This window comes from Peromyscus eremicus, chromosome 4 (assembly GCF_949786415.1).
Source record: "Peromyscus eremicus chromosome 4, PerEre_H2_v1, whole genome shotgun sequence".
NCBI lineage: Eukaryota > Metazoa > Chordata > Mammalia > Rodentia > Cricetidae > Peromyscus > Peromyscus eremicus.
In genome coordinates, this window is record NC_081419.1 from 76,704,397 (window position 1) to 76,732,339 (window position 27,943).

Sequence of the window (27,943 nt, forward strand, 5' to 3'; positions counted from 1 at the left end):
GTTAATGACCGTCGGACATGGACAAAAGTGGACTGTCCACATGATGGAATATTACTTGGCAATAAAAAATAAAGTGATGCATGCTGCAGATTAGCTGAAACTTGCCAACACTGCAACAATGTCTTAGTTGGGGTTTCTATTGCTATGATGAAACATCATGACCAAAAAGCAAGTTGGGGAGGAAAGGGTTTATTTGGCTTACACTTCCATATTACTGCTCATCCTCAAAGGAAGTCAGTACAGGAACTCAAACAAGACAGGAACCTGGAGGCAGAAGATGATGCAGAGGCCATGGAGGGATGCTGCTTACTAGCTTGCTCCCCCATTCCTTGCTCAGCCTGCTTCCTTATAGAATTCAGAACCACTAGGCCAGGGATGGCATCACACACAATGGGCTGGGCCCTCCACCAATCACTGATTAAGAAAATGCTTCACAGCCAGATCTTATGAAGGTATTCTGTCAATTGGGGTTCCCTCCTTTTGGATGACTCTAACTTGTGTCCAGCTGACATAAAACCAAAACCAGGACAGATAAGTAGAAGTCGCAAACACCACACAACATAGAAATAAAGTCATAATTATCTCCCTGGCCCCATTCAACAAATGCCAGTCACTCTCCAGCCCTAACACAGTAGTTAAAAACTCACCAGCAGAACTGCCATGTGACTGTCCTGCCCCTCCCTGATCCTAAGATTTTTCCAGCTAACTTGCTCTCAGGTACCAAACACTCCTGAGAACTGACCATGCCACCCTTTTCTTTAACAAATGCTGTCTCAAGAAACTCTGAGTACACCAATTTCCACCTTTCAAGTCTTTTCCAAAAGGACACAAATATGTAGAAACATATGAATTTGGCTGGAAGATCAAGAACTGCAAGTTCAATAAAGAAGAAAACACCACTGTCAAGTGTTGTGGATTATTAGGTTAAGATGTGTTAATTCGTTTATGTTGAGGGATATTTGTTTAATGATGCAAAGATGTGTTGCATTCTTTTATGTTGCATTTGTCTAACTCGGTAAAGCTGTATTATTTTGCCTGCCTAAAATACCGGATGGGTCTCATAAAGAGCTGAACAGCTATTAGCTGGGCAGAAGAGGGATAGGCAGGGCTGCCAGGCAGAGAGAATAAATAGGAGGAGAAATCTAGGTTAAAGAAGAAAGAGAAGAGCTAGGAATGGGAAAAGGAGAAGGAGAGGAGGACACCAGGGGCCAGCCACCCAGCCAGCCACACAATAAGAAGGAAAGAAAGATATATAGGATAAAGAAAGGTAAAAAGCCCAGAGGCAAAATGCAGTTAAAGAGAAACAGGATAATTTAAGTTAGAAAAGCTGGCTAGAAACAAGGCATGCTAAGGCCGGGCATTCCTAAGAATAAGTCTCCGTGTATTTATTTGGGAGCTGGGTGGTGGGCTCCCAAAGAGTAAAAAAACGCCAACTACAGTCAAGGGCATTTCTGCTCATACCGGAAAGTACCCTTGGGATGAGTCGTCTACACTGCCAATTTGTCTAGATTGGCATCCTCACAGGACGGAAGCATGAGGGAAGCACAGCTCCAGAAGCATCTATGAAGGCGACTCCAGAATCTATTGAGTCATGAGGGATCTTGACCTGATGAAAGAATTCATCCAAGAAGGATTCATAATGGACGGAACTATTAGGACGTGGGCCTTGGTGGAGGACAAAGAGTTACTGTGACAGTGTGTCCTTGGCCTTGACTCTCCCTTTTCCTCTGCTTTCAGTCTACTAAGAGGTCAACAGCTCTCCTTGGCCACCGCTACCCACTGCCTCTATGGCCTGCCCACCTGAAAGAGGCCAAAGGATTATGGACTGAACTCTCTGAGACAATGAGTCAAGATAAATCTCTCCTCCCTTCCGATGTCAGTCACAGGGGTAGGAAGTTAGCTAACACTCCCCTTGACTGAAGCATGGCCACCATGGCAGACCTCAGTCACAGGCCACCATGGCAGACCTCAGTCACAGGCCACCATGGCAGAACTCAGTCACAGGCCACTATGGCAGAACTCAGTCACAGGCCACCATGGCAGAACTAACTCAGTCACAGGCCACCATGGCAGAACTAACTCAGTCACAGGCCACCATGGCTTCTCTCCATTAGGTCTCAGATCTATAGGAGTGCTGAATGCTTGAGTAATTTCAAAAACGCATGGTACGGTTCTGATTTGAACACTTTAATGAAATCCAGCAAGGGACACTGCGGAAGCAAAAAGATGTCAAAGGCGGAACCAGGATTAGTTTAGAATTCAGCAAATTAGTCTAGTTGGCTTCGCGTTTCATTTCACATCCCAGTTTAAATATAGTATGTATTTAATATGATGTGAAGTCATATTTTAACACCTCCCAACTGTGAGGACTTTGCAATTCTAATAGAAAACACGCCATAAATTAGCCTGAGGTGACGTGTCGCTTTCACGTGTCTCAGAGTGTGATTGTCTGGAATGGATCAGGATTCTAGAGATTTTTCCCTCATTCCTTTTTCTTCTAGATCCTGACAGCTTTTACCTAAAATATTACTGTCAAATCAAAATCTTCTCTTCCTGAATAAAGAAACTTCCTCCAAACTAATCAAGATTTACACGAGGCTTTCAAACAGGTAGCCACCAAGACAGGCACACGATGAAGGGACGTGCCTCTCCCGTTCAGTGATGAGTCCAAAAGCCAAACTCCCAACGAGGTTTGCTGAGTGGACAAAAGTTAACTCGAGATGCACCTGGTACCCTAACTGACACAGGACACATCTGGAGGAATTACCACACCAGTCTACCACCCCGCCCCACCCCCGCCCCACTGTGCTCCATCTCTAGCTGCATCTGGGTGTTCACACCCTAGAATGTTCCACTGTCGTTTCCACTTTCATAAGGCCATGAGGCAAGATGCCAGATGGAACCAAGCCTGACCCAGGATCCTTGCTGGGAAGCAGGATGGAAGAAGGTTTTGTCACCCATCCAGGGCACAGTCCTCTGTGACCTCAGCAGCTTGTTTTGAATTTGGTGTTTCTACAAAGATCATTAAGGCTGGAGCTCAATGGCACTTGGTTACACAGGAGGCCTGGTGGCTCACGGGAATGACACCCACACTTGGTAGTGCCTGCTAACCAGCCTGCAGGCTGCTCTCACATTTCCTCTCAGCAGCCCTGGAGGCCGGCAATAGTTGTCTTGTGTTGAAGAGGGTCAGACTGGTTGAGGAACTTCAACAGAGCCATCTTCCCTGCCTAGTGCAGGGATGGCATGAAGAATACACCTCATTCCCGTTTCCATCTCATGCCAACAAAGAACGAGTTAGACATTATGGCTCAGCTCCTGTCAAAAACACCATGTGGCGAAGGAGCAGGGCATCACTTAGGGGATGTGGCCAGAAGAGCTTTGCGAGATGAGACAGGGCAGGGCAGGATCGGAGGGCAGCCTTCCCGGCCTAGGTGCCCAGCCTCACCCCCTTTGAGAGAGCTCAGTGATGTGATCTGAGGAAGCCAACAGGAAATGGCGGTCTGTGGAGAAAGTAAAATGGCAGGGGTGAGTTCTAACCAGTCCTCGACCCAGGCAGAGATATCAGTGGTCTAGGGATGTAGCTTTCTGATGGAGTGTGGTTCTAATGACCTACTTCTGTACAACTGAGCAATCTCACACTGAAGGGCTTCTAACAACGACATGTAAACTCTCACAGGTTCTGTGGTTTAAAATTCTGCAGAGTGAAGTCCACTCTTGTTTGGAGCCTCAAGCTTTGTGACAGACAGACAGACTAGTGTGGTTGAAGCTGAACTGGCAGTAGGCTGAAGTGCCAGTGGCCCTACAAGCATCTCTCTCTTCGTGCAACTCTTGTGGACGCTTTGTGAAGACTGGCTTGGGCTTCCTCACAGCATGGCAGCCTTGTCCACCATCTTTATATGACAACGGAAGCCTGACAAAAGCACAGTCCCGATTAAGAAGCCCTGCGGCCTCCTGTATCCTGTGAGTGGGTGTCATGAGTCTCAGCATGACATACTTTGCTGTGTCACAAAAGCTGAGCCAGTTTCTGGGAAAGGAGACACAGCTCCAACTCCCAAAGGGAGAGGTGCCAAAGAATTGGTGACCTCACTTTAAGAGGGCCAGCCTCAGGCAGGAATAAAGACAGAAGGGAAGGGACCATCGATGAGGTGGGGGCTTGCACTGGGAAGAAGGATGCACTCCAGTCACTTCCTCCCAAACCACAGCATGTTCCTCAAGAGAAGCAGGCAGGCATTGGCACACCAGAGTGAGGCTGAGGGAAAATCTATGAAAGGTTCTGAGCCACCTGGGAAAGAGCAGTCTGACAGATCAGCTGAGGACGACAAAGTGTCTGTCCTTCAGATGCAAACTGACCTAAATGGGGGCCAGCTGACCTCTGTGCAAAAAAAAAAAAAAAAAAAAAAGGCACAACCAGAGTCAGGTTTCTGTCATCTGAAGATGAACTAAAACCTTGGTCCCGTTCCAAAACCAAGATAAAAGCATGGCTCTCCAAGGGTCACCACAGCTTTAGAACAAATTAGCTTATGGAGGAAGAAACAAATATGGGAAACACCTTCGACTTGACATCTGGGGTGGCTGAAAGGGGTCAGCATCACAGGGCGTGTCCAGGGCACTGCCAGGACTGCAGCCTGCTGGCACTGCAGGGTACTCCAGCGCTGGCCCAGGTGGCTTGTGGGAACCCTCAGAGGAAAAAGTGCATGAGCGTTGTCTCTCAGGCTAAATGGACTGATGCCAGTCAGAGCAGCAATACTTGTCCCGAAAGTCTGTGGACATGTTGTTTCCCCAAATTAATCTTTGAACTATTGGTTCAAGTTAAAAATGGTGTGCAGCAGATTCTGGGATTAAATAATTTCCAGTATTTATCCTTTTCCTGATATGAATTCTTGAGTTTGGGCTAGGCACTGTGAGAAAGGAAAGATTTTCCTGCTTCCCTTGCAGCTTAGGTGTGATCACGTGACTAGGTTCAGGTCACCAAAAGTGTGTGTGCAACCCCTTGGTCACTGCCTTCAAGACTACGTGGTCTTCCCCCTTGTGGCTTCTGGTCTGAGGTCTGGGAAATAGGAACTGTTGGAGCACCTGCTGGAGCACCTTTTGGAACGTGATGAGGGCAGACTGTCTCACTGGCAGCCATGCCAAGCTTTTTATGTGAGTGCTGGGATTCAGACTTGGGTCTTCATGCTTGCAGACCAAGAGTTCTTACACATTGAGCCATGTCCTCAGCCACATAAGTTCTGTCTCTGGATATATTCTTCCATTTGTCTAGAGGCCCAGCCCCACATATGTATCTGTATCCACTTTTATTTATCCTCACTGGGCAAAGATTTCATTTCTCAGAAGTTTCACCATACACTGCCAAAAAAATCCTGCCATCCTATGCCTGCCCGCTGCTTTCCCAGAGGTCGGTTCATTCTCTGTTACAACATTTATCACACTTTAGGGTAATTATCAGGAGAGGATTATGTTTCTCCATTGCAAAACTGTGAGCAACTTTGATCTGATCTGGCTTTGAATTTCCTCCAGTGCTGGGAGGGCTGGTCAGTCTCAGACAATACAAATATGATGTAGGAATGAGTGCTAGGAAGGGTCAACAGAGGAGAGTGTTGATGGAGTCAGCAAGTTGAGGGTCACAATCAGTCTATGGATGGAGATGTTCTTGCATCCTCCAGTAACACAGCTGTCCCGGGCTGTGAGAACCTGCAGAGCAGACTCAGAGAGAGAGAGAGAAGCAGTCAATTGAACAGGTGACCCCACTTCCCTGAAACCTGGTCCTTCCACTCAGACAAGGCACACTCTGCAAATGTCTAGGTTAGCCTCTCCCATTCCCCAGGGACCAGAAGGAGGAGAGAGGCCAGGGCTTGTGCAAGATAGGCATGGGGAGACTTCGGCAGCAGCTCAGCAGATTATCACTGTGGGTAAGAGACCAGGAAGCAATTACTGCCATGAGTGCAGAATCGGTCTGATTTGCTTCCAAATGAGGGGTGTTTCAGAAATCTTCAAACTCCTGCTGCAGTGGTTAAAGGGAAGGACAATTCGGATGCAAACACTCAATTACCACGAAGAAAAGCCCACGGGTACAGAAAAGCGGCAATCAGCCGCTCCCAGCCTCCTTCTGTTTCTTCCAATGAAGTCAGCATTTTCTGTCTTTCCCAGCCCAGCTGGGATTTCAAATTCTTAAATTAAAAGCAGAAGGGGGAAAAAAAAACAGCTTTCTTATTTCTCTTGCTAAATGGACCTCCAGCAGTCTTCACCAACTAAAGCTGAGTGAAGTCTTTAAGGGATGACTTTTCCTTAGGACCCCTCGAAGGAAGTTCTTGACATCACTGGATAGCCACAGTCTTAGGACAAACAACATCCACCCGTCAAATCCCAGGTTGTGTGACACTCTGGGTCATATATTAACCTAGATTTTTCTTTGTAGTGATCTCTTTGCCATCCCTACTTAGAAGAACTAGGCTAAAATGAGCAGCTCCCCCATCCCAAGGTCTCTACTACATGTCTAGTAGTTATCTTTAGTGGCTCTGTCGCTTGGATGTGTTTAGTGACAGACAGCAAAGGTCTTCCAAACCATACATGCTTTTTCCTCTCAATGATGTGGACTGGTGCGCGGCTTGAGGCCGCAAAGCAGAAAGCAAGCACAACTGGCCAGTTCCTCACAGGGCCTCAAGTCCCCCAAACTACTGTCCCTGCAGTGGTCCGCACAGCCCACCTTCCTTTTTGATGCCCTTGTTCACTTTGTCACTATGCCTTGTTGATTCTGATTTTACTTCCTCCCTAAAAATAGTGGCTCAACTGTTAACACCCTCACATGATAGTTAAATCTTGACTACCAATCTGACGGTCTAAGGGACAGTGAGAGTTCCCACAGCATACCACTGGGCATGCCTATGGGGGCATTTCTAGAGAGGACTAGATCATGAGAGCTCTGAGCTAACCAGGTTGAACAGTGAGACTGTGTGGGTGCAGGTGGGGGTGTGGGTGCAGGTGGGGATGAAGGTGCTTGTGGGGGTGAGGGTGCAGGTGGGGGTTAATTGGAGAAAGTGTGCCTCCAGTAGCATGCCTGTGAAAGGTGTAACTTAGCTCTGTTCTGTCATCCTTCTGTTTCCTGCTGCCATGAAGTGAACAGCCTCAGGCCCACACACTTCCACTAGTGTGACACTCTGGCCTGCCTCAGGCCCACACACTTCCACCAGCTGACACTCTGGCCTGCCTCAGGCCCACACACTTCTACCAGGGTGACAGATACTCTGGCCTACCTCAAGCCCACACAACTATTTTCTCTGTTTTCATTTTGGGGTGAGGTTCTAATAGTCTGGAGACCACTGAAATGCAAGGAACTGCCGCAATGAAACATCATGACCAAAAAGCAAGTTGGGAGGAAAGGGTTTATTCGGCTTACATTTCCACATCACTGTTCGTCACCAAAAGAAATCAGGGCAGGAACTCAAGCAGGGCAGGAACCCAGAGGCAGGAGCTGATGCAGAGGCCATGGAGGGGTGCTGCTTCTGACTTGCTCCTCATGGCTTGTTCAGCCTGCTTTTTTATAGAACCCAAGACTACCAGCCCAGAGATGGTACCACTCACAATGGGTTGAACCCTCCCCCACCAATCACTAATTAAGAAAATGCCTCACAGATGGATCTTATGGAAGCATTTTCTCAATTGAGGTTTGCTGTGGATATCATTCTGTATAAATAAAACACTGATTGGCCAGTGGCCAAGCAGGAAGTATTGGTGGGACAAGGAGAGAGGAGAATTCTGGGAAGTAGAAGGCGGAGGAAGGAGACACTGCCAGCCACCACCATGACAAGCAGCATGTGAAGATGCCGGTAAGCCACGAGCCATGTGGCAAGGTATAGATTTATAGAAATAGATTAATTTAAGATATAAGAACAGTTAGCAAGAAGCCTGGCACGGCCATACAGTTTGTAAGCAATATAAGTCTCTGTGTTTACTTGGTTGGGTCTGAGAGGCTGTGGGACTGGAGGGTGACAGAGATTTGTCCTGACTGTGGGCCAGGCAGGAAAACTCGAGTTACAGAGGTTCCTTCCTTTCAGGTGACTCCAGCTTGTGTCAAGTTGACATAAGACTGGCCAGCACAGGAACCCTGCACTTTAGTAAGCACACTGCATGCCTTGGGTCTCCTTATGTCAGCCAACATTCCACTGGTCAAAGGAAGCCTGAGACTCATGAGCAGAGGCATTTTCTTGGGCCAGTCATTCTGCCAGTACAGTGAAAAGGGTCCAGAGAGCAAAGAACTGAGAACGGTAATCCAATCCACTACACAGTAGACAGCGGAGGGGGCCCATGGGGGAAGACCACATTCTAAAGTTCAGCATTAGCTAAGTAACAATTCTTTCCATGAACCATAAATGTTTGTAAAAAAGCACAGAATCCACAGAGTTAGCAGTGGTAGCTGGATATGGTGACCAGATGCCACCAAGACACTTTCTCCTTGGTTCTATCAACTAGCCATAAACATATTCCCTATAAGCACAGGCTCCAGTAATGTATCAGGGCCCCACAAAGACAGATTGACTGAGGTATTGTCAACGTGACAGAGCCTACACTTATCTCAGTGAAAAGCTTTGGTTGGGGAATCCTCTAGATTATAATGGCCTGTGAACATGTCTGTGGGGATTGTCTTAATTGTTCACTGATACAGGAGGGCTCAGCCCACTGTGGGTGGCACCATCCTTAGGCACGTGATCCTAGGCTATATAAGAAAGCTAGGTAAGCATGAGCCAGAGAACAAGCCAGAGAGGGAACCAGCAAGCAGCATGCCTCCTGTCCTGGTTTCCCTCAAAGATAGACTTGGAAATATAAGATGAAATAAAATAAACCCTTTCTTCTGCTAAGTTGTGCTTATCACAGTAACAGAAAAGAAACTAGAATAGGCATAGAGGGGGTAAGAAAACAAGAGGGGAGTGGCTTTGGGCAGAGGTTCCACCTCCACCAACTCCAGTTCCAGAGCCACTTGGGGACAGAGCTAAGGAGCTAGGAGCTAAGGGGGGTACAGGTATAGGAAACGCGTCTCTTGAAATACAGGTTGAGAGGTATCCTTCAAATCCATCATGGCCATACCACCCCCCACAGAGGCAGACCAGCTCTCTCCCCAGAGGGTTCTTCTCAGTAGCCCCAGTCCTCCCCTGTCTCCCTTGGGTCATGTTACTTGGTCTGTCCACTTTGATGGCTCTCCAGCCCTTCACATCTGTTACCAGTTCTGGTGTCCCATAAAGGGTGTGGCTGTGCGTTAGTGAGGGGCCACTTCGGCAGGAGCCGGGTAGGACTGTCCTAATGGTAGCACTGACTTGTGGGTGAGGTGTTCAACAGTAGAAATCTACTGTGGCACAGTGTGGAAATTAGAAACCCAAAGTTAAGGTGCTGGAGAAGGGGCTCCTCTGAAGGCTGTGAGCACAGTCTGCTCCACGTCCTTCTGGCTTCTGGTTTCGTGGCCATCTCTGCAGCAAGCATCCTCCTGTTCTGCTTTCATGTCCTGCAACGTTCTCCCTGTGTGTATGTCTGACACCTAAATTCCCTTACTATAAGGACACTAGTCGTATCAGAGGCCCACCCTAACCTAAAGGGACCTCATCCTAACTAATTATATCTTCAATGATCCTATTCTTAACTATGGCCATATTCCATGGAACTGCAGGCAGGGTCTGGATTTTGAAAAATGAATTTTGAGGAGAAAAAGCCATAATTCAACAAGAGAGCAAGATCCCAGTATGCTTGCAGGCCTGGAACCTGACAGGTTCCCCATCACATATCGACTGAGAGAAATGTGCAAGTTGCAAAATGCTAACACTCAAATTCCAAGCTCCAACTCTCTCTCTCCTCTCTCTCTCTCTCTCTCTCTCTCTCTCTCACACACACACACACACCTTCCCTGATGCATGCATGTACACATCACACACACACACGTGCGTGTGCACACACACACACACACACACACCACACCTGCAGAAGAAACAGCACAAAGCTGTCATTGCTGGCTTCTGGTGAGGTGCCAAGCCTCAAACAGCCTTCCATTCTCCTGAAGCCTTATCACCAGGGCACAGCAAGAAAATAAAGATGTTCTGCCAGGTGCGAAACTCGCCCACTAGCTCCCTGCTGGGGTGTCTCCCTAGGCAGAACTCACCTCAAAAATGCTATAGGGGGTGGGAAGCCCAGCAGCGAGGTACTCCTTTACTGAGCAGACACGTGAGCACCAAGAGGAGGAACATTCCCATTTCACAGTTCTCCCTCCCCTTTTAGCTCACTGCACCTGGAGCTAGACTGCTTCCTGGAGTTCTAGAGTACCACAAGGTAGAGGTGACAGGGGGGTGGAGGTGGTCAGGGTGAGGAGCAAGTCTCTACTCAAGTTCACACCTCGGTTCCCTACTTGCTTGCATACGCACTTGGCCTAAGTAGTCTTTAGCTCTTCATCCAGAAGGAGGAGGCAAGAGCTCAGGCTCCTGGGGTGAGGGTGGAGTTGTGAGAACAGAGCAGGACAACATAAGGAGGATGTAGACAAAGGTCCCTGAGGCCAAGCTTGAATTCCAGCATGGGCAGTTCCTATAAAGTCCTGTGTGGGCCCCTTTCAAAACTGATCACCAAGTCCTGGGACTGGAACACTAATCACAAGAGTCTCCTTGAGAGGGACTCTGTGTACAAGGTAACTAACACCTTGGGGTCCCCTGCAAGGCTACAACTGAGGTTTCACAGGGGAGGCTCCCCCTCCAGCCTCACTTCTGAGCTCAGCGGCTGGTAGACCTCAGTTCCTTGCTGGCTTTAGGTAGAGTCCTGCCTCAGCTCCCTGCCACAGGAGCCTGTGCAGCTGCAGCTGACAACATGAAAAAGTTTTCATCGGAGAAAACAGGACCCAGTAAGAGGGAAGGGGCGCTCATGACCTAAGCCCGGAAATGGAACCCCGCCACGTTCCTGCATTTCTCTCGTTAAAAGCAGGTTCTAATTTGTAGATCCGTTCACACAGCATTATTCACAATAGTCAAAAGGTGGGAGTATCCCAAGTGTTTACCAAGAGAGAAATCAAATGTGGTATATCAATAAAAAGGAAGGAAACAGCCATCCATGCTATAAAATAGATGAACCTTGATGACATGCTAAATGAACTAAGTGGTCACAAAAAGGACAAATGTCATGTGATTCTACTTATACAAACACCTGAAACTACCAAGTTAATCAAGAGAAAGTAGAAAAGTGGTTACCAGGGTTATGGGCTGGAGTAGAGAATATTTTTTCCCCTTTGTTTCTCAAATACGTTCAGAATTTCAAGATGTAAAAGTCCTAGCAATTGGTTTCATAATGGAAAAGTAATTTCTGCCACTGAACTTTAAAAGGTTAAAGTACTTTTCAAAAGTTAAGATAGTAAATTTTAAGCATTTTTTCAAAGGGGAGAGAGAGAGAGAGAGAGAGAGAGAGAGAGAGAGAGAGAGAGAGAGAGAGGAGAGAGAGACAGAGAGGAGAGAGACAAAGACAGAGAGAGAACAAGAGAAAGGGAGAAGACAGAGAAAGAGAGAAGGAACTAGCCAAACAATCCAGATGATTTACAAAAAGGTGGGATTACACACAGGCATGAGTGTCAGGCAGTGCCATCAGTAGACACCAAAGCCACATTCTGGTAGCATTTTCAAGGTCATTAGAATGGTGTTCACCACCATATGCACGGCAGCTGCTACATCTAAGATACACAGCATCCTAGTTCCAAAGCATAGGATAGCCACAGTGAGGCTGTCCCAAAGCTATCCTTCAGAAAGGATCTTCTGCAGGTGATGTTGCAGATCAGTGAAGCCCTGATAAACTCTGAGCCCACCACAAAGTCTCTAACGCATCACACACAGCATGCTGCAACACACTCCCACTGTCTCCCCTGGGTCCCACCCAGGTCCTAGCAGACTGTGTTGACGGTTTCAGAGAGGATCCACAGTGGATGGAGGCTGATTTCCACCTACTCAGATGAGGAGGAAAGTATTTTGAACAACTCATGTCCTTGCCTTGAAGCCAGTTTTATTCACTTCTTCCAAATAAACACTGTAAAACCTCTCTTTCTTTTCTCACATCAACTGAAAGCAAAGGACTTTTCAAAGGCTAGGGAGCCCAGGGGGTGAGCTCACATGTAGAGACGCTGAGCTGAGTACCTGGCGCACTGAAAAGCGCTGAGAATCCCATGAGGCATGAGTGTACATTCTGTCCAGTGAAGAAGCCTTTGAGATGCTTTAGGAAGACACTGCATGCAGCCCTGTCTCTCAACAGCCCAGTACAGGGAAGATTTTCTCACAGGACTGGCATCCATTAGGCATGCAGCAAGGTTAGCAAGCAGTTCACATTTAGAGGCTACAAAGTGGACCCTTGAATACTACACTATTATTTGATGCAGGGAGAGAGACACCTCAGGAGGGATGTAGAAACACAGGCTGGCCAATGGGACTCACCTCTAAGACTTACTCATATCTTGTGCTTACTTTGGGACACAGTCCTTAAGAGGGAATGGCAGGAACTTTCCTAGTGAATACATGACACCAGTACTTCTCGTGACTTTAATAAACTGCGGGTACTTTCATTCACACACCGAAACAAAGACACGGTGTGATACCACAGAGTGCAAGATAAGCACAGGTAACCACATAGATTTTTTCCTCATTTGTCAACACTTATGGACCCCATTATGGGTGAGGCACTGGGCTACTAGTTAGGACGCCTGGGATTGGAAAGGCAAAAGGGACACACCTTCCACACCTTGGTAGATAGGAAAGATTCCCAGCACAATGGTTACCTCACATGAAGGTGCTACTCATCCCCTGATGTCATTTAGGTAGTGACTTAGAAGGGAAGACAGCTCTATGTGCAGTGTCCCTCAAAAGTTAGGTCACTGTGTTATTTGTCTGTCACCATACCTTTTTCCTTTTTCTTTTCCTGTATGTTTTTTTGGGGGAGGGTACACGGGGGGGGGGGGGGGGGAAGGATTGTACCAACATGGTTCAAAGTCTTTAATTTGATACTGAGTGACTTCACACATGTCCTGGGGGAGGCAGGGTGTCTTAATTACTTTTCTACTGCTATGACAAAATGCTCTGACCAAAGCTACTTAAGAGAGAAAGGTTTGTTTTGGCTCACAGTCCCAGAGGGACAGAATCCACCACGGTAGACTGACAATCAAAACAAACCACAACAGCCATCATGTCCGAAGCCAAAGGCAAAGCTTGGGTGCACCATCAACTATTTCTCAAATCTTTGTGTCTGTGGGAGTGAAACAGAAAAAAAGAAGCGGAATTTAACAGCACCAACTTCAGCCAGATAGCCGGGGGGTCACCAGCCATCCCTCTGAGGGATAAACAATAACTCAGTCAGTAAAACAGCACAGGAAACTGGAGAAGGGGTTTTCCAACATGACCACCCAGTAGAACGCAAAACAATGGCCCAAACAAATCAGTATCCCTCACTCAAAGCTTCGATCTGAAGTCCTTTTCATGAAAACACTCAGGCACAAGTGAGGCTAAGATACATAAGAACACCAGAAACTAGGCAAGAAAGTCTTCACAGGAAAATATCCTCCACACCTCCTGTCAGGGTATTTACTCAGCTCGGGGACTGCCATTCCCCGTTGGCATTTGACACTGGCTCTACCTCAACATGTTTTCCTTTATAAAAATTTGACTTTGTGAAGGATAGCCACACATAGTAATTTAAATTTCTTAGGTAAATGGTGAGCTCAAACTCTCTCTGAGGTTAGGGCTAGGTCAGAGAAGTTGCTCTAAGATTGGGGCATTAGAACCACCCAGCACGGTATTAAAACACAACTTGATAGGGTCGTTCTGCAGTGGGGCCCCGGGGCCTGCATTCCAGGAGTCCCCACACGTGGCAGTGGCTGCGGCGGCTGGCTGCACACGTACTCTTACTGTAGCACCGATGAAGAACACACCCAAGCAAGTTTTCCACAAAAGAACCTTCCACTTCTCCCACCACTCGTCCCACTGAGTCCTTCCTGCAGATTCTGGCAAGGCTTGTTCTGACGCATGTTTTCCCTTCTCTATGGCCCTCAGTCCTACAGACTTTAGAGGTCTTCATTCCTGCTCGGTCCACATCCCACTGGTGATGTGAGGATGGCTCATTTGCTCACTCATTCGCGCACTTATAATGACATAATAAACAGCAACCAAAATAAAAGCTAGGACCTTGAAAATAACCTATCTTTGTCCTCCAGGAACTTTCCCCACCTATGTCCACCTCCAAACATATTACAAGCAGTTAAACCTCTTGCTTGTCTTGTAGTTTTATTAAATCTACAAACATGCCCACTCAGGAGAACACGGACAAACAAATGAGCTCCACCAACAAGCAACAATCTGGGGGAATTGTAGTCACATAACACTATTAATGGAAAGAAGGAGAGATCACATACAAATAGAACCAATTTGTAACATTAGAAACACTTGTTCTTCAGGATATCTTAAAACAGATGCACACTTAAAAAGCTTTGTACTTTGTTGTCATCACTGAAGAAACACATGTTGGGAGCTGGGGATGCAGGTCAGTTGGTGGAATATTTGCTTAGCATGCGTGAAGCCCAGGGTTGCATCCTCAGCAGGAAGGAAAACCAGGTACAGTGAGTGGCTTATGCCTGTAATCCCAGAACCAGGGACGCGAGGAGGAAGGTTCCAGGTCACCCTCGGGTGTGCAGTAAGTTCTGAGGACAGCCTTGGCATACGAGAGAGAGAGAGAGAGAGAGAGAGAGAGAGAGAGAGAGAGAGACAGAGACAGAGAGACAGAGACAGAGAGACAGAGAGAGAGACAGAGAGAGAGAGAGAGAGAGAGACAGAGAGAGAGAGACAGAGAGAGAGACAGAGAGAGAGACAGAGAGAGAGACAGAGACAGAGAGACAGAGACAGAGACACAGAGACAGAGACACAGAGACACAGAGAGAATGAGCACTCAAGGGAGGACAGGAAGGAAGGAAGGAAGGAAGGAAGGTAAGGAAGGGAAGGAAGAAAGAAAGGAAGGGAAGGAAGGAAGGATGGACGAAAGGACATGTTCACTGAATGAGATCCCGTGAGTCCTGACAGGAAGGAGGGACCTTATCCTTCAGTGTCCTTCCTCTCCCAGCTTTCAGCCGCAGCCTTCAGTTTCCACAAAAACTCCCAAGTCAAGAGCGTTTATACGCACTGGCAATCCACACAAGAGGGAACCAAGCAGTGAGCAGACGCCAGGGGGCGCTGGGGGCGCTAGTGCTCCTCACAATCAGACACACAGATGACAGTGTTTGGGAAGGCGATCATTTCATGACTACTAAGTTAACAAAAATGAGAAGAAAAAAAAGCAAAAACCAGAGCAACTGTGAATGTGACTGAGCTGCCAGGGTAGACCTGACAGGCACAGCAGCGAAACCAAAGAGAAAATTTCAGCCAGCTGTGTGGAGAAATGTGGTCATGACTGGTGCAGGCATCTCATTCGGCAGAATTCATCCTAAAGAGGGACGGAGGGAAATGACTCACATGACTCTCAACAACACTACAACACGGAAAACCACAGCAAAGCAATTCGGTAGGCATGTAATACAACCAAGGACGACCATAGAAGAAACGCATATGTAGTGTTCAACATAAGAAGGATACCAAAGTCAAAAAGGCAGGCACAATGTCTTCAAGACTACACAACACTCAGGATGAAGGTAAGTACAAAAGTCACCACAGTTGCTCTTAGGAAGAGGATGTGGCTGCTCGTCTCTTCCCTCCCACACCTGACCTCTGTGTCCAATCGCCTTTTTTTTGGGAGTGGGGGTAGAGCAGCACCCACCTAGGGAACTCTCGCAGCTCTCCTCATCACTATTGTCTTGGCAGTTATTCTGTCCGTCGCAGATGAAGCTCTTGTCAATGCACAGGCCATTCCTGCAGTGGTAGCGGGCGGTGGAGCAGAGCAGGGGGTTTGCTGCTGTGGGGAGAGAACACAGTGGATCATCAGGGAGCCCAGCTTATCCCCTTGAGGACCCAGGAGACTTCTCTAGTCAGAGGAGCAACAGGGTCAGGTTATGTGCATAGTCCATCCCAGAGACTGGCCAGCCTATGACCTGGACAAGATAAGCTTTATTTTGTCCCCTTCTAAACCCTTTTCCATGTCACTGTTATAGTGTCCTGTGACCATACCAACACAGCCGGAGGTCAAAGCCTCCTCTAAACAGTCAACCCTATGTTGAATCTGAGGCAGAGCTTAGAACTCATGGACTTTATTTGTGGAGTCTACAGGGGATGGCTGGTGACAGAAGACACAGGAGAACAGCAGAGGCAGAAGCAGCAGTCAACTTGGGGACCAGCTGATGAGATTAATGAGCTATGAGCAGTTCTCACATCTTCTCCCTCCTTCTAGCTTTAAAAAATAGTGTGTGTGTGTGTGTGTGTGTGTGTGTGTGTGTGTGTGTGTGTGCGCGCGCATCTGTGTATGTGCATGTGGGCAGAGTCCTGAGGTCAACAGTAGGCGTCTTCCTTACTTGTTCTCCACCTTATTTTTGAGGCAGGGTCTCACACTGGAACCGGAGCTTATCGATTAGCTAGATGAGTGAGGCAGCAAGTTCAGGAGTTCTTCCTGTCTCTACCCCATCCCCACTTCACAGGGCTGAGAATACAGATCAGCAACCATGCGTACAAGTGAGTGGATGCTGCAGATCTGCTTAGGTTGCTAAGCCCGTGTGGAAAGTACTTCACTAACTGAGCTATTGCCACAGTCCCTCTGATGCCTTGTCTGTAGATCAGACTCTTCATTCTTCCGGGCCTACTAGCATAGCGACGGCCTTCATTTCTTCCTGAATTTATGCAGGGACTCTCTCTTGAGTAGCACCTCCCTGGGGCACCTGTTCAAGGCCCTTACAGGGACTTTAAAAGAAATCACAGTGCTGGGCACCAGGAAAGGGATGCCAACTGCACCATATGAGGCAGACACAAAACTAGTGAAGAGCACGGACCCAATCTCCCCAGGAAAACAGTATTCTACAGTAGTTGGTCTTGCTTCCCCATCCATGCACGACAATGGGGACAAGGCCCTGTTTCCAATCAGTGATGTGGCTGAGTAGAAGTGTTTCTAGTTGCTGTGTGTGGTGGCTCACACCTTCAATTCAATTCTAATACTCCAGGGCCACAGGCAGGTGGATCTCTGTGAGTTCAAGGCAAGCGGGTCTATATAGTAGACCTTATTTAAAAGCAAACAAACAATAACTAATCCCAACCCTCGGCTGCTTTCTCTGTAGTGAGGATCAGCTCCATAATCTTATGAGATCCAGTGGAAACAGCAATGTGTGGCCCAATGCTCTAAAATTATTAAAAGCACACAAGGACGAGTGCAGAGGGTGACCAGGTGTGCTGTTCTTCTAGGCTAACCAGCACTGTTCTAAGGCTGTGGCAGTAGCAGGCCCATTGCGTCAGTCCTTCTGCATTAATTTCAGCATCATAAGAGACAGACAAGAAAATGTCCACATCTGACATGATGCAGAGTGCTAGGATTAAAAGTGTGAGCCACCACACACAGCTACTAGGGCATTTCTACTCAGCCACTGATTGAAAACACGGTCCTGGGCCGAGTCTTGTCCTCATTTCCTTGTAAGGGACAGGGAAATAAGGCAGACTGCTAGAGATGCACTGATTTTCTGGGAGGCTGTTTATGTGTGGTTCACTAGCTGAGTCATCTAGCTATGTCCTAGATGCCCAGAGTGTGTGGCCTAGAGAAGGAAGGACAGTGGTGGTGGTGGTGATGATGATGATGATGATGATGATGTGGGGTTGTCATGGACCTCTAGGAAGGAACTGAGCCTGTACCTAGACTGCATGTGGCAAGAACAGAATCAGAGAGGCACCATGCCCGGCCCTGAGGCTCTGTGTAGTCTAAGCCAAGTCAGGCCCAGTGCCTCACGGTGGTCCTGGACTGGAGGGTGTATGCTCCACTCCTCCCGAGCTTCGTTGAAAAACTCAGACATCATAGCTTTGTGGACTTGGTCAACTTCCATGCTTATAAAAACCTGAAGCATGACAGATTGTTTTTACCTTTTCATTCAAGAGGGAAAGTCTAATTTGAAATGTCAGAGGAACTAGGGGCATGGGGTAAGCTGGAGATCTGGGTTCTAAGGATAAGGGACCAGTGTAAAATCAAACAACAGTCATCCGGCCTGATAAGGGAAGAGTTAATGATTTAAATCACTGTGGGCCAGAGAACGGCTCAAGTTAATCAAGCTGGAACCATGGTCTGACTACAGCCAAAACCCAAATGGGGGAATCCAAAACCACAAATCACATTTGGTTTTCGTCCATGGCAAATCTTCAAACCCAGCCTTCTGCTCATCAGCATCTCAGCACAGTGGCCTTCAGCTTCTCCACACCCTGGTAGGTCATGACTATGCAGTTAAAACATCAATACCAATCAACTCATTCAAACAGCCTGGAAGGATAGGCTGACTGGTCCAGGAGGTGGGTGAGGCAAGCTCACATCAACCTCTGAGTGGAGACACTGTGAGGGTGTCAGTCTCAGAGGCTTTCAAACTTTCCGTCTTGTGTGTGACTGCTTATCTGTGCACAGGCACACCATAGATCTGCATATGCTTCTATGTGTGTGTTTGAAAAATAAGACATAGGTTAATTTTAATGAGTTCAACCAACAAGACCAGCACCAGAATATACAGAGAACTAACTTTGACAACAAAAGGCAAAAGTCAGCAAGGCAGAAAAACAGACAAAGGACACAGAAAGCACTTCCCATAAAAGGGTCTGCTAAATGGTCAGTAAAACCTTGCCAATGTGTGTAACAAAACATCAGACTGGCCCTAAGGTCCTAAAGCATAGGTTGTTGATGATGATGTGGAGGGAGAGGCTCTCTCCTGGACTCTGAAAGGGAAGCAGTTGGTGGGCCCACCTTGGAGATCAGTTTATTAATAGCTAGTAATTCCATCTCCTGCTCGAAAGAGACCCTAAAACAAACAAAAAATGTATACTGAAGCCATTATCAGAAAAAAAAATAGAATTGACCCAAATATCAGATAGAGTTATAAAATGAAACAGTCTACAGCCTAAATTAGGTTTTCCTGTAAAGGACCACTTAGAGTTACATAACTGAAGTTTGTTAGCCATTTGATTTTCATCTATATTGTGATGTCTTCTCTTGGCTATTATACCGATAATTCATAAACAAAGGACACTGCTATCTTCTAACCAAACTTTATTTACAAAAGCAAATAGTGGGCCATAGAGTGTCAATAGATGTTGTACAGCATGGAAAAGTAAATAAACTGGTGTGAGGATAGATACACATCACAAATAGAATAGCAAATAAGAAAAGCAAGGAACTAAAGATATGTACAGTGCTACACTGCTGCCATAAAGTTACTCATGCAAAAGAACTCTACTTACTATTAAGGGATTTAAAAAAATATATGTTGGTGAATAAAAACATAGTAATGAATATCACCAAGTTCAGGGCTGTGGATGCCTCTGGAGAGAGGAGAGAAGGGTAGGAGCCCAGAGAGTCCCACCAGAGATGCCAAATTATATCTGGCAGAATTGTTTTAAAAATTCTGAAGCAAAACAGGAAGTGAAGAATGCTTTTGAGACAATACCGGGAACATAGATTTCACTGTATTTTACGTCTCCTTCTCAGGATGGTTAAAAGACTTCCCTTGGGCCGAGATGACAGTGGAGTCAGGGGAGTGCAGAGCTTGCCCTGCCCTGTGAGCTCGAGGATCTGGGTTCAGATCCCCAACACCCACAGTGGGCCTGGCAACACATGTCTGTAACTCCAGCAGTGGGGAGGGCCGAGACAAGTGGGTCCTGGAGCTCTCTGCCAGGTGATCTAGCCAATCAGGGCACCCCAGGCTCAGAGAGACTTTGTCTTAAAAACAAAACAAAACAAATGACAGATGGTACCTAGGGAGGAACAACACTAGCGTTGTCCAGTGGCCTCCACATGTCCACATGCAGGTGCCCACATGTACATATGCTCATGAACATACACACAAATAAAACAAAATTATAAAAGATTTCGCTAAAAATTCTTAATCCAGTCTGATAGGAATACTTTTGGCCAACATCTCCTATCTTTGGGGTTATCAGGTGTAAGACTGGCCCACAAGACACAGCTGTTCAGGAGCCACAGACACACCTGTCACCCTAGGAGTCCTCCTATCCCAAAACTCTTCCTTACATTTGTCCACTGTAGCTCCAGGAGCGATAGAAATTGAGCCCACTCCTGCAGGGCAGAGAAACAGGGCAGTAAAACACAGGACAGGGAAAAGACACACCCCGAAGCCAGCAGTAAGCGAGCCAAAACACACACGGCTACGGTGTGCCTAGAAAATGCCAGAAGCCTGAGAGGGGCCTCAAGCTTCCACCTCCCCTGGTGTTGTCTGTGTCGCCGTTGATACAGGTCCTGACAAGCCCGGCCTTCCAGCTCCCGAAGACAGGGCAAACTAGAGGGAGCAAGCTGGAGTCCATTTGCCACCCTGCAGACAAACTAACCACAAGCAAGAAAGTCAACGAATACAGGAGGGGATGGAAAAGAAAAAATAAATGAATAAAGTTAAAAGCTACTCCAAGAATTCCAGATGGAGAAAATCGTTTCAAACAAGACTAGAAAGTTACAAAAGTGGAAGCCAAAGGCATCCCATTGCACAGCCCAGTCCAAAAAAAAATGTTCTTTAGAACTACCCTGAGCGGCTATCAAAAAGAGTAGATGTTGGCAGAGCTGAGATGCAGCCCAGTCTCAGAGAAAATGCCTGTCATTGATGGTACACAAGCCATCAATGTGCAGTCTCTAGGCAGACAAGTTCACCAGGGAAGCAGATCTTCCCCAGAGCTGCAGAAAACTCAAGGTTTTTTCCATGACTTTGTGGACTCTGCAGCGATTACTGTGCCTGGCACAAATACTGAACTGCTAGCTCACAGACGGAGCAGGAGACAGTGTGTCCTACAGGACGTGATATTGTGGTATCTTTGAGCAATACTTAATGTACCCCAAATGTTTGTGCTGTCTTCATCCTTTCTAAGGCTTACCAGCCATTGACTAATGTGGGATTTTACTCAGTTAACTACAGAAAGGAATACTGTGTCTTGTGGTATCTATTTCACTGGAAATGGAGAAAAACTGTGGCAATCAGCTTAACTGATAGAATCGCCAGCTCAGAAGTCCCTTGGGAATTATTATCAGAAAAACACTGGGCTCTGATGGTTGGCTTCCTAGTCCACACTACACAAGAAATAGAGTGAGTCTTTCTTGACAGAGGGCGGGAACAGGTTCAGAGAGGAGTTAAGGAATCTGGCTGCCCAATTTTGGCCACACTGAACAGAGTGGATGGACCACAGGGACTCTGCAGTCATCCAAAAGCAACTGACTGGCCATCTGTCTCCAGCAGGACTTAGGAAATGTCCTCTTTAGTTCATTTAAAGCCTCTGCCACTTCAAAAGGTTCACATGTAAATTGTCACAGCTCCCATCCGAAGGTTACTTCCTAACCTTATGGCCTCTGTAGGGACCCTTTCTCCCCAGTCCCAATTTCCTTGTGAAGTTTATAGTTGGGACAGATGGAGCATGCTGAGACATCCTCATCTCTAGAATGGGATCTATGGTCTCCACAAACAAGGGATGCTAACCACCATCTTGTGGCACATGGTTCCTCCTAGCCTCACGCATTGCTCGCTCTGTAGCTTGGAATATGCTCACAGTTTGCCTGGGGTTTGTCTGCCAACAACCACAAGCTTTGATGCTCCTTTCCATCTGCTAACAGGGCCTGTCCGACACCCAGGCTATCGGGCTTTGGCTCAGCAGTCCTCACTTCCACACTCCCACCGGACATGGTATGTACACCCACATTCTGCAAAGAGAATCTCCAAAGGAAGAGCCATTGCTCCCGGCAAACAAGCCGGAGGTAAAGAGTGCTCCATCTCACCTGCCTTCCCACCTCTACAGTTTCAGGCATGTTAGGTTTGAAAAGCCCTTCAGAGGCAGTGTGGCCATTGACCGGCTGCAGATATATGACTTGGGCAGTCTGTTTCCTTCTGCTTCATAAAGATTTCCTGCACATGGATGCCTCTTGTCCAGTACTCAAAGCCAATTCCACAACTTCAGCCTTCGCTTTCCTGTGGATGGCTCCCTCAACACCCCTTCTAGTGATAAATATCTTCTTCCCAATGCCTCCTGGAACCTCAGCTTGAATCCTTCCTCACCTCAAACTGCACACCTAATAGCAGCACCCTCTTCACATCTCTGCACCCCAACTTTTTTCTCATTCTGTGGTAATTCTTTCCTTTAAAGACACCACCAAGTTCCAGTTCCCCCAGGCATTAGCCCTGGATGACCCTTTCTGTCTCCCTACCCTGCACAGGCTCAGCACCAGCTGTTTATTATAAAATAAACCCCAAGATCTTGATTTTCCATCATGTTCCCAGGCTACAAATCCAGCCAGACATCTTGCTGCAGTATTTAAAAGTGAGGGGATGAAGTATCACTGGGCTCAAATTTCAGCTCATCCACTCAACAGCCATATGACACTGAGAGAACTATTCAAATCCTCTAGCTCTCGATCGCCTCATCTGCAATGTGACGATAGAGACAGTGCCTGAGTTTTAAGTTTGTGAAGATTAAATCAGCCACCCTAGTCTGTGACCTAGAAGTGCTTGGTATATGCACACCTGTCATAATTATTGTTGATCGGAGATAGTGCTGTTAACAGTTGAGTTCACGCTTGTATTTATGCCACCTGAGTTAATATTTCAACTTTGCCACTTGTCAAGTATATAACCATGACAAGTTACTGAACCTTGCCTTGTCACCATTTCACCCATGAGGGCACCCATGTAAAACACGGCCTCTCTGTAGAGGTGCCACATATAGCAAGGGTTCACCAACTCCCAGCAAAAGGGGTTCAATATGTCCTGGAAATAGCATAGTACAGCTTTTAGCCCTCACCTTGAAATATCCTATGGGACTGTATTTTAAGTAGTACCAATCCTCTGAGGCTCATCTTCCCCCAAATCTCCATAATGAGCCTCAAGGGAAGTGATCTCCCCCATCCCTGACTCCCACAGCACTCCCAACACCAGCTCTGCATTGTTGTTAACTGTGGATGAAGATTCTCATCTCCCTTGGGTCAAGGATGTCAGCGTCTGGAGTGGACACATCCCTGCATCCACTGCAGCACCCCAAATGGTGTCTGGCACTGGAGACTGGAAAAAAAGGATGAGAATCTGCAAGACAATAGGAACTGGGGCTAATGTGCCAGGCAAGACCTGTATCTACTGTCTGTGAGCACATGGGCAAACTAAACAGAAAGAAGACCTCTGTATGGTGAGAATCTATTCTGACTGCAGTGGGAAGGACTGCTATCCAAGTCTTCCTATCGTCCTCATTCAGCCCTTTGATTAGTTACTTGACTCAGTCACTCAGAAATCACTCACTGACTATTCCCTCTAAATAAAGCACCCTGGTAGGCACACAGAATAAACTGCAGCCGAGGCCTTCTTCATAAAAAGCTAAACTAGATGGGTAACAAGAGAGCAGAGCATAAGATAAAGCCTGAGAAGTCTTGCTTAACATATGCTAAGGCTGAGCTTGACAACATGTTTGGCACTGGGAACACAGCTGTGGGCCACACAATCCACGTCCCCTTGTGACTGTCACAATGAAGCAGAGGAAGCGGCATTGAACATGGAGAAGAGTGAATTAGTGGGCGTGCAGGTGTGGGGAGAAGCAGGTGGTCACAGGGTGCTCAGGGTCACCCCTCTGATGTGCTGTTTGAAGAAGGCCAAGGACAGAGTGCAACAGTGACCCAGCATAGCCTTGACGAGCCAGGTACACTTCCAAGAAAATAGGTTCTACAGAGTCTTTAAGGAGACGCAAGGACATCACTTTGGAGCACTGGGGGAGCGCTCCCCACTGTGACTCTCAGCTCCCACAGTCTAAATATAGAGGAGGGCTGACTCCTCCAGGTTTACTCAGGGGCTGACTGAAGAGACAAAAGGAAAGTCAAACTGACCTGGATGTAGACGGACAATAGACACAGGCCAGCTCTGCAGGGCTCTGGGAGGCTCTATGAACAGACACACAGCCTGGCTAACGCTTCCTGCCTCACTTGGGGGACAGGAAGCAAGCCTTCATCTGTGGGACAAATGCAGTCCAGGACATGGTGTCATTTATGTATTTATTTTAGATCCAACTGCCCTGAAAGCATCAGTAGAAGCATACCACAGATACCATTTAATCTAAGTTTTATAACCTATAATACACTTTGCTAAAAGATATGGATAACAAAACCACATTACCACTATTCTCAGACCTTAAACATTAGCAAAGATGCTTTAATATCAGCAAATATCACATCACAATTCAAGGTGTCAATTATCTCAACATTCTTTAAACAATGGTTTTATTGAGAGTCAGGAGAAAACATACTCTGCACATGGCACGGGGTTGACTCCTCCAAAGCCTCCCAGTTTACAGGCTCCCCTTTCCTCCATGCTTCATCTCAGAATTACTTCTGGATGAGCTGGGTCCTGAAGATTCTCCCACACCCTGGATCTGACCCTCTGCCTCTGTACACTGTTATGGACAGATTCCTCTAAACCTCAATTTCTAGAAATCGAATGGTCAGATTTCGAGGCTCATTTAGATGCAGCTGGGATGGTTTTGGCAAAACCATGTCAATCTGATGATGTCTGCTCCAGTGGCACCATACAGGAAGGCATAAAGTATCTGGTTGTCTCTTTTACTTTTTAAAACCTTAGTAGTTTGTTTTTTTGTTTTTTTTTTTTTTGAAGTCTTATCATTATTTTTACTTTGTGTATGTTTGCCTGCATATATGTCTGTGCACATGTTTGCCTGGTGTCTGCAGAGGCCAGAAGGGGGTATCAGATTCCCTAGAACTGGAGTTACAAAAGGTTGAGACATTGTAAGGGTGCCAGGAACTGAACCTGGGTCCTGTGCAAAAGGAGCAAGTGTCCTTGCTGAACCATCTCCCCCACATCCCAGGGGTCTCTCTATGATGCTGAGCCATCCTATCCCCCCACCCCCACCCCAGGGGTCTCTCTATGATGCTGAGCCATCCCCCACCCCCACTCCAGGGGTCTCTCTATGATGCTGAGCCATCCCCCACCCCCACCCCAGGGGTCTCTCTATGATGCTGAGCCATCCCCCACCCCCACCCCAGGGGTCTCTCTATGATGCTGCTTGGTTTCATTTATGGGAGATTCCTGAGCAGATTAGAGGCAGGAATCACGTATCATGCTGGCTCTTCCATAGGCAGCTTTACATAGTTGGCTGGGACAGATATAGAACCACCTTAACATTCTGAAAAGTAATTTGAACACAGCCATTGGGGAAGAAGGCCAGAATTTAAATTATTTACAAAATGGTGGTGAGTTTACAATTTTCCCTTTAACTCTTAGGATCTTTAGGCCCCTGGAAAGATGCCCCCACCATGGTGAAGAAAGAAAAGCAGATGGGTGTGTACCATTCTTCTTAGGTGGAGCCCCACACTGACCTGTGTACACTGTCCTAATCATGGAGTCCCACACTGCACCTGTATGCACTGTCCTGATCATGGAGCCCCACACTGCACCTGTGTGCACTGTCCTGATCATGGAGCCCCACACTGCACCTGTGTGCACTGTCCTGATCATGGAGCCCCACACTGACCTGTGTACACTGTCCTAATCATGGAGTCCCACACTGCACCTGTATGCACTGTCCTGATCATGGAGCCCCACACTGCACCTGTGTGCACTGTCCTGATCATGGAGCCCCACACTGCACCTGTGTGCACTGTCCTGATCATGGAGCCCCACACTGCACCTGTGTGCACTGTCCTGATCATGGAGCCCCACACTGCACCTGTGTGCACTGTCCTAATCATGGAGCCCCACACTGCACCTGTGTGCACTGTCCTAATCATGGAGACCCACACTGCACCTGTGTGCACTGTCCCTAATCATGGAGCCCCACACTGCACCTGTGTGCACTGTCCTAATCCACACAAAGAGGTTGAGAATGAACTCAGATCACTGGATGCACACGGTCTGCTTCCACCAGCACAGCCCATAACCAAGTAGTAGGAATATGTCTATTAGGACATTTGCCTACTAAGGCAAAAATGTACGTATTCTCTCTCCAGAATTTACTTAAGATCCTCGCATCAGACAAAACAAAGAAAATGCCGGAACAGAAACTGAAATTAGGTGTCATACAGAGAATCAGGAAAATCTCAACACATGTGGGAAAAGACAGCAACCAGATAGATACTAATATGAAGGTGCCAGGTACTGGGACTGTGTGATCCAAATGTAACACATCTCTTACACTCTAATAAGCGGCCACAAAGACATTGGAAACAAATGGAAAAACAGAAAGTCAGCAAAGAAACAAGAGACAGAAAAAAACAAAAGGAAATTTTAGAAACAGAAAACTGTTAACAACACATTAAACAAAGAGAAAGCGCAGCAGCTGGCTAGCAGGGTGATGAGTAGAGACGGCAAAGGGAGGAACTGGCGACCCAAGACAGATGAACAGAAAGTATCCCTCTGATCAACAGGGAGCAAAACGATGGATAAAAAGAGAGCAGAGCCTCGGGGACTCATGAGACAGAGGCTGGAAATCCGATGCTCCTGTCACCTGGATCTCGTAAGGAAAGAGGCCAGCGCTGGAAGACATTTGAAGAAATGGTAGCCGAAAATGTAGTAAGTGTGCCAAAAATCAAAACCTAGACTCAGAAAACCCTAAACAGGATCAAGTCAAAGAAATAGACCTGCAGATGCCCAAAACCAAAATCTAAATGCTCAGGATCAAAGACAAAATGCTCTTAGAAGCAGCCAGAGGAGAGATGCAGGATGTGCAGGTGAACCGTGACTTTCCCACTGGAAACTAGAGAGGCCCGAGGAAGTGCCACATTTAAAGTCCTCAGAGAAAGGACTGTCACCCCCCAACCACACACCATAAAAATGCTTTTAGGAAGGAGGGGGAGACAGACATCCCTGGCTGAGTGAAAACATAGAGCGTGTGTCATCTGCAACTCTGCTCTAAATAGCACCGCTGAGCAGGACAGACGGCTCAGCAGTTACGAGCACACACTTCTCTTCCATAGGACCTGAGCTTGGTTCCCAACACCCACAGTGGGCAGCTCACACCCCAACTGTAACTCAGTGGAGGTACACTCAAATGTAACTCAGGAGATTTGATTACTTCTGACCTCCACAGGCATCTTGTGTATACACAGACACACACACAGACACAGACACACACACACACACACACACACCCTTCCTCCCCCTTAGGTCATTACATTCCAGGACAGCAGGGAGCTGAGAACTTGACCTTTCCTACTCTGACACTGCAGTATGTGAAGTCACTGTGGCCCCAAAAACACTAGAAAAGACTCTATGTATTTAGACCAAGGAAGGGTTAAACCCAGCAAGACTGCTAAGAGGCAAAGTGAGCTAGAGTGAATATGTAAACGTGTGTGTGTGTGTGTGTATGTTTGTGTATTGATATGGAATATTACATAGCAGGTCAAAAACATGGTGGTCATAGGATAATTTTAACTCTATACTATCTGAAATTTTTTTCAAGAATTTATTTTCAAAGAATCTATTTTTTTTAAGTGTATGAGTGATTTGCCTGCATGTATGTATGTGACTACATGCATGCCTGGTGACCTTGGAGTTCTTAGCCACATCTCTTAGGACTGGAGTTAGGGAGAGCTGTGAGACACTGTGTGGAAGCTGGGAACTGAACCTGGGGCCTCTGCAAGAGCAACAAGTGCTCCTAACTGCTGAGCCATCTCTCCAACTCTCATAGAATATAACGAACAAATCAAAGTTTTTAAAGCATTCAAAGAAGGGGAGCAAACAAGTACAAAAACACGGGGTGTTGAGACGGTCAACCAGATGAGGTATAAAGGAGCTATGTGGCCCTGGAAAAGCTAATGCACCTGTCTA

At 47.0% G+C, this 27,943-nt stretch overlaps 1 protein-coding gene across 4 annotated transcripts in view; it reads right to left on the minus strand.

Annotated features, from left to right (window-relative positions):
• The window catches only part of Ldlrad3 (low density lipoprotein receptor class A domain containing 3), a 244,242-nt gene that overhangs the window by 96,235 nt on the left and 120,064 nt on the right, over positions 1-27,943 (minus strand). For 3 of the 4 annotated variants that reach the window (XM_059261002.1, XM_059261000.1, XM_059261003.1), the window contains exon 4: positions 15,790-15,924. In XM_059261002.1, coding sequence (XP_059116985.1) covers positions 15,790-15,924 — 135 coding nt within the window. The remainder of the gene's footprint in view (positions 1-15,789; positions 15,925-27,943) is intronic. The other variant, XM_059261001.1, reaches the window with a different exon arrangement.